Raw genomic sequence first — 7,500 nt, forward strand, 5'->3', positions numbered from 1 at the left:
GACACCTGGATAGTGTGTGTGTGTGTGTGCGTGTGTGTGCGTGTGTGTACCTCTCCCTACGTGACCTTGTCTGTATGCCTACCTTTCCCATGCGAAGGCTCTTGATGTTGTCGAAGCACTTCTTGAGGTGCGGCTGCACGGCCTCGGGGTGGCGTGACTGGCCCAGGATCTCCAGCAGGTCGTCGTTGGACAGGAAGTAGAAGCGAGGGAAGATTTGGCGCTTTGTCTCCAGGTACATGTCCAGAGACTTCTGGATCTCCTCCAGCTTGTTGTTCATCTCAGACAGCTTCTCCGGCAGGCCTGGGGAAAGGAGAAAGAGATATATGAGGGAGTTGCCTTTCATTTGTTTCGGATTACACCATCGGTGTGTGTGCAGTTTTTGTTTTTTGTTCCAGCCCAGCCCTAGCACACCAAATGAGACTTAGAGTGTAGTCTGGCCCAGGGGTGTGAAGGTGAACGGAAAGGCTCTGGAGCAACGAACCACCCTTGCTGTCCTCTGCCTGGCCGGTTCCCCTCTCTCCACTGGGATTCTCTGCCTCTAACCCTATTACAGTGGCTGAGTCACTGGCTTACTGGTGCTCTTCCATGCCGTCCCTAGGAGGGGTGCGTCACTTGAGTGGGTTGAGTCACTGACGTGATCTTCCTGTCTGGGTTGTCGCCCCCCTTGGGTTGTGCCGTGGCGGAGATCTTTGTGGGCTATACTCGCCCTTGTCTCAGGATGGTAAGTTGGTGGTTGAAGATATCCCTCTAGTGGTGTGGTGGCTGTGCTTTGGTAAAGTGGGTGGGGTTATATCCTGCCTGTTTGGCCCTGTGTGAAATACTCTCTCTCTCTCTCTCTCTCTGAGGACCTGAGCCCTAGGACCATGCCTCAGGACTACCTGACATGATGACTCCTTGCTGTCCACCTGGCCGTGCTGCTGCTCCAGTTTCAACTGTTCTGCCTGCGGCTATGGAACCCTGACCTGTTCACCAGACGTGCTACCTGTCCCAGGACCTGCTGTTTTCGACTCTCTCTCTACCGCACCGGCTGTCTCTAACTCTGAATGATCGGCTATGAAAAGCCAACTGACATTTACTCCTGAGGTGCTGACCTGTTGCACCCTCTACAACCACTGTGATTATTATTATTTGACCCTGCTGGTCACCTATGAACGTTTGAACATCTTGGCCATGTTCTGTTATAATCTCCACCCGGCACAGCCAGAAGAGGACTGGCCACCCCTCATAGCCTGGTTCCTATCTAGGTTTCTTCCTATGTTCTGGCCTTTCTAGGGAGTTTTTCCTAGCCACTGTGCTTCCACACATGCATTGCTTGCTGTTTGGGGTTTTAGGCTGGGTTTCTGTACAGCACTTTGAGATATTGGCTGATGTAAGAAGGGCTTTATAAATACATTTGATTGATTGACTATCCATGATCAAAATGTGAAGACCATGATTAGATGATCCTGTGCCTAATCTTACAATGGTGTGTTACAAAATATCCTCCCACATTTCCATGTGTGTGTGCGTGCATACCTGGGTGGTGTGTGTGTGTGTGTGTGTGTGTGTGTGTGTGTGTGTGTGTGTGTGTGTGTGTGTGTGTGTGTGTGTGTGTGTGTGTGTGTGTGTGTGTGTGTGTGTGTGTGTGTGTGTGTGTGTGTGTGTGTGTGTGTGTGTGTGTGTGTGTGTGTGTGTGCAAGCGTGCGTGCCTGGGTGGTGTGTTCCCCTCAGGGCGTTGTTGTCCTTGTTCAGTCGATCCATGATGGTCTTCCAGCTGCTGTTGATGTCATCAAACTCTGTGGACTCTCTTGGAAGCTGCTTACGGATGTCCTCGCCCAGGAAGATGTTCTAGAGAAGAGAGGGATGAAAGAGAGAGAGAGAGAAAAAAGATTTTTTTTAAACAGATAAGAGAAAGCCGAGGGAAGAGAGACAGGGAAAGAGAGAAAGAAAGAGCGAGACAAAACAGAGAGAAGAGAGGAAACAGACCAGACAAAACAGAGAGAAGAGAGGAAACAGACCAGACAAAACAGAGAGAAGAGAGGAAACAGACCAGACAAAACAGAAACAGGGAAAGAGAGAAAGAAAGAGAGAGAGAGAAGTGAGGAAACAGACCAGACAAAACAGAGAGAAGAGAAAACAGACCAGACAAAACAGAGAGAAGAGAGGAAACAGACCAGACAAAACAGAGAGAAGAGAGGAAACAGACCAGTTGAATCTGCATCTAAACGTGCTACAGGTGTCTTTACACCCGGCAGTAGACACTAGATGTTGCTAAAACACTCTACCACTATTGTTTAGACATTGTACTCAATGTGTTTCACGTTGTACTCAATGTGTTTCATGTTGTACTCAATGTGTTTTACATTGTAATCAATGCGTTTTATGTTGTACTCAATGTGTTTCATGTTGTACTCAATGTGTTTCATGTTGTACTCAATGTGTTTCATGTTGTACTCAATGTGTTTCATGTTGTACTCAATGTGTTTCATGTTGTACTCAATGTGTTTCATGTTGTACTCAATGTGTTTCATGTTGTACTCAATGTGTTTCATGTTGTACTCAATGTGTTTTCATGTTGTACTCAATGTGTTTCATGTTGTACTCAATGTGTTTCATGTTGTACTCAATGTGTTTCATGTTGTACTCAATGTGTTTCATGTTGTACTCCATGTGTTTCATGTTGTACTCAATGTGTTTTACATTGTACTCAATGTGTTTCATGTTGTACTCAATGTGTTTTACGTTGTACTCAATGTGTTTCATGTTGTACTCAATGTGTTTCATGTTGTACTCAATGTGTTTCATGTTGTGCTCAATGCGTTTTATGTTGTACTCAATGTGTTTCATGTTGTACTCAATGTGTTTTACATTGTACTCAATGTGTTTCATGTTGTACTCAATGTGTTTCATGTTGTACTCAATGTGTTTCATGTTGTACTCAATGTGTTTCATGTTGTACTCCATGTGTTTCATGTTGTACTCAATGTGTTTCATGTTGTACTCAATGTATTTTACATTGTACTCAATGTGTTTCATGTTGTACTCAATGTGTTTTACGTTGTACTCAATGTGTTTTATGTTGTACTCAGCATACAACTTGAATGAAGGCCTACACAGTTCCCCTGCTACGCTCCTGACCCCTGAGTACACTCAAGATCTGTCAGGGTGTAAGAATAGAAGATAACGTGTGAGGAGAGAGAGAGAGAGAGAGAGAGAGAGAGAGAGAGAGAGAGAGAGAGAGAGAGAGAGAGAGAGAGAGAGAGAGAGAGAGAGAGAGAGAGAGAGAGAGAGAGAGAGCATTGGGGTTCTATGTGTGTGTGTGTGTGCAGTCTACCTCCAGGTACATCCACTGCCTCTGGACAGTGAGGACCACCTCTGTGACCTCCAGCACCAGAGAGAGGCAGCGTTCCCAGTGGTCCACTTCCTTCTCAAAGGCCCTGACGAACCTGGACGCCTTCATGGTGGAGAGGGTCACCTGGTTGTCCTCCAGGGTCTGGAACACTTCCTCTGTACCCCTGGAGGGTTTAGGAGACACCGGGTCAGATGGAACAAGGTCCACACGTATTATAATGACTGGACCCATTCAAATACATATCGCTTGAAATAAGCAGAGTTTGACCGATGACTAAAACCCTTCTCAAAGATAAAAGAGCAGCATTTGACATTTTCAGAGAACAAAAAATAGATATATATTTTGCGTTTATTCAAACGTACTATACGTGCATACATATCACGTTTATTCAAACACATATTACAAGATAGAATATGTTTCTGTCCTTCAGTCTGTTTCTGTGACTCCAGTCTGAGTAGGGATATAACAGTGCTGTGTAGCTACTGTACTCTGAACCGCTATTATCACTGACTCTCACACACACACACACGCACTCACACACTCACACACACACACGCACTCACACACACACGCACACACGCACACACGCACGCACACACACACACACACACACACACACACACACACACACACACACACACACACACACACACACACACACACACACACACACACACACACACACACACACACACACACACACACGTTCTCTCTACACCTAAGAAAGAACACAGTGAGGGGCTGAGGGACGGTAGAGTGGGTGGTTGAGGTGCAGGTAGGTAAGGCAGGGAACAGCCCTCACAACAGCAGAACAGACCTTTCCCCCACCTCACTAGCTGAACCTCTCTAAAATATTATAACAAAAGAAAACAGAGTGGTGAGGAGCTGAGGGACTGAGGAGGGTATGATGGGGGAGGCTGGGGTTGAAGAGGGGGGCCGAGGTAACCAGAGCTCTCAGAAACAGAAATAAAGGGGACAAAGTAAGAAGCTGTGGTCTCCGCCCCCCACCCCCCCTAGCGTGCCTGGTAACCATGGCAGCAGCCTCGTGCGGCACTGCAGCCGTCGCCATGCCAACGGCCTTCTGCGGGGATCAGACGCGGTGGGTGACACCTGACGCATACACACACAGACACAAACAGACACACACACGTACACACACCTGCAAACCCTCAAAAGCAGGAATACACACATAAAGGCACGGCTGACACACACACACACACACACACACACACACACACACACACACACACACACACACACACACACACACACACACACACACACACACACACACACACACACACACACACACACACACACACACACACACACACACACACACACACACACACAGAGATCATGACTAGCAGCGAGGCAACTATTCTTTCATTTCATCAGACGTGGTGTATTCTGAGCACACTGTGTATTAGACACACACACAGCGGTACACAAGCGCGCCCATATCACTGTTGTCCACGTATTAATAACCAGTCCTCCAATGTCAATTTGAGTTCTCAAGGACTGTGGTGCAGAGAGAGACAGGGCCATGCAGAGAGGAGAGGAGAGAGAGGGCCTTAATGTATTCACACTGAGTCCCGTCACCACAGGAACTACAGGTTCAACTACCTACAATACCAGACTGGGTGGTTTGGGGGTTGTCAGCATAGCCTACCTGTTGTTTCACCACATTAGGTGGGAGAGATAGGATAGGATTCAAATAGTGTTCTAAATGAGAGAGAGAGAGAGAGAGAGAAAGAAAAAGAGAGAGTGAGAGAGAGAGAGAGAGAGAGAGAGAGAAAGAAAAGAGAGAGAGAGAGAGAGAGAGAGAGAGAGATGGGTTATTGAGGGAAGGGCAATGTAAGGAGGAGGCTAGGTTATCCGCACGCTCCATCAGCTAGGGACACACACAGCTCAGAGCGCACACACACACGCATGGCGCATAGGGCATACACTGCTCAGAGCACACACACAATGCTTAAATGCACATACACACACAATCACTCAAAGCACAGGTACACACTGTTAGTGACTAATCACACACTCTCCATAATGTACACTGAGATTAGGAACACCTAATTTGTCGCCACCCCCCCGCTCAAATCGACAGGGCACGGGCTCTACAAGGTGTCGAAAGCGTTTCACAGGGATATTGGCCCATGCTACCACTTACACATTCAAGACCCTATGTTCACTCTGCTCTGCTTGTAATGCCACACCCACACACACACTAACTCATCATGTACAGTCATACAACTGTCAACTGATCCAAAACAATACAAAGACAAGCAAACGCATGACACGCACAAAAACACGCACACTGAGCCGACACACACACATCACTATGTCTCCATCGACTGCTGATGCAATATACGCTGACCACAAACTCACTTACCAACAACACTCGCCACACTCTGCACATATGCTTCACCTGATCCATCCATCCGCCACACACAAACACAAACACACACACACACACCAGCCACACACATAATACATGCTGAAGGATCTGGTGTTATCCAGCAGAGCTAGAGAAGGAATGAGGTCCGAGCTCAGGGCTAGTGCCCAGAGAGCTGCCTGCCTGAATGGCTGAATGGAGCCCAGAGACAGACCTGTGGGGAGGTGTGTGTGTGTGTGTGTGTGTGTGTGTGTGTGTGTGTGTGTGTGTGTGTGTGTGTGTGTGTGTGTGTGTGTGTGTGTGTGTGTGTGTGTGTGTGTGTGTGTGTGTGTGTGTGTGTGTGTGTGTGTGTGTGCCTGATTACAGTACAGACAGGCGAATAGCCATTACTGCTGTTTACTGTATACTGTAGCTATTGTATACGTGTGTGTGCATTTTGCTTTGATGATATTTCACATGAAGGCTGTGGAATATCTGTTAGTGATGTGTGTGTGTGCAGGGCTCGACAAAAACCTAAATTGGCTGTGTTGTGTTGTGTTGTCTGAATGGGACATCTTTAAAAAAAAAATCCCAATATCAAACAATTAGTCCGATCAGAATTGGATCAGAGAGGCCAACATTGGAATAATTTTCAAATCTATTTTTCATGAACTTAAATTTTAAAAAGCCGACATGTCAAAGTGTATGTGATATACTGGTTACAGCCTCATGTCCAAACCTATGCTCACTTGAGGGAGGTGGCAGAAAATGTAGCCAAACATGGGAAGCTCGTCTCTTTTTATCGACTCATTCAGCCAAAACGGCAACTCTTTCAACTCATTTCTTTCATTTGAGTCAGTAAACCCGCAGACTTGTAAACGTGTGTCGTGTGCTTAAAAAACAACGTACATTTGTTTATTGCTAGGCAAACAAAAAGGATTATTTCTTTACTGCCGTGAAAGGTGATAAGCACAATATCGTTCTCGAACTGCATGCCCCAAAACAATTTGTTCTTGAGTTCAAGTTTGTTGAGCAGAGCCTGTGTACGTTTTGGTTCTACAAATCAGTGTCCATTATAACATTCAATAATCAATTAATTTAATTCAATCTTGCACCATGTGATCAATTATCAGTTCTAAACATGTATTTTTCTTCTCTATGCTCATTATCAGAAGTTTACGTACACCTTAGTCAATTACATTTAAACTCAGTTTTTCACAATTCCTGACATTTAATCCGAATAAAAATTCCCTGTCCTAGGTCAGTTAAGATCACCACTTTATTTTCAGAATGTGAAATGTCAGAAAATCAGGAGAAAATAATTTATTTCAGCTTTTATTTCATTCATCACATTCCCAGTGGGTCAGAAGTTTACATAAACTCAATTAGTATTTGGTAGCTTTGCCTTTAAATTGTTTAACTTGGGTCAAATGTTTTGGGCAGCCTTCCACAAGCTTCCCACAATAAGTTGGGTGAATTTTGGCCCATTCCGCCTGACAGAGCTGGTGTAACCCAGTCAGGTTTGTAGGCCTCCTTGCTCGCCAACGCTTTTTCAGTTCTACACACAAATGTTCTATAGGATTTGAGGTCAGGGCTTTGTGACGGCCACTCCAATACCTTGACTCTGTTGTCCTTAAGCCATTTTGCTTGGAAGTATGCTTGAGGTTTAACTGATGTCTTGAGATGTTGCTTCAATAAATCCACATAATTTTGATGATGATGCCATTTATTTTGTGAAGTGCACCAGTCCCTCCTGCAGCATAGCACCCCCACAACATGATGCTGCCACCCCCGT

At 45.7% G+C, this 7,500-nt stretch overlaps 1 protein-coding gene across 2 annotated transcripts in view; it reads right to left on the reverse strand.

The window, feature by feature from the left end:
* The window catches only part of dnah2 (dynein, axonemal, heavy chain 2), a 253,765-nt gene that overhangs the window by 126,758 nt on the left and 119,507 nt on the right, over positions 1 to 7,500 (reverse strand). For both annotated transcript variants that reach the window (XM_046327988.1, XM_046327989.1), the window contains exons 29-31: positions 3,314 to 3,494; positions 1,689 to 1,827; positions 83 to 300 (exon numbers count right to left, since the gene is read on the reverse strand). In XM_046327988.1, the coding sequence (XP_046183944.1) occupies positions 83 to 300; positions 1,689 to 1,827; positions 3,314 to 3,494 (538 nt within the window). The remainder of the gene's footprint in view (positions 1 to 82; positions 301 to 1,688; positions 1,828 to 3,313; positions 3,495 to 7,500) is intronic.

The sequence above is a fragment of the Oncorhynchus gorbuscha genome, linkage group LG25 (assembly GCF_021184085.1).
Source record: "Oncorhynchus gorbuscha isolate QuinsamMale2020 ecotype Even-year linkage group LG25, OgorEven_v1.0, whole genome shotgun sequence".
In the NCBI taxonomy this organism is placed as follows: domain Eukaryota; kingdom Metazoa; phylum Chordata; class Actinopteri; order Salmoniformes; family Salmonidae; genus Oncorhynchus; species Oncorhynchus gorbuscha.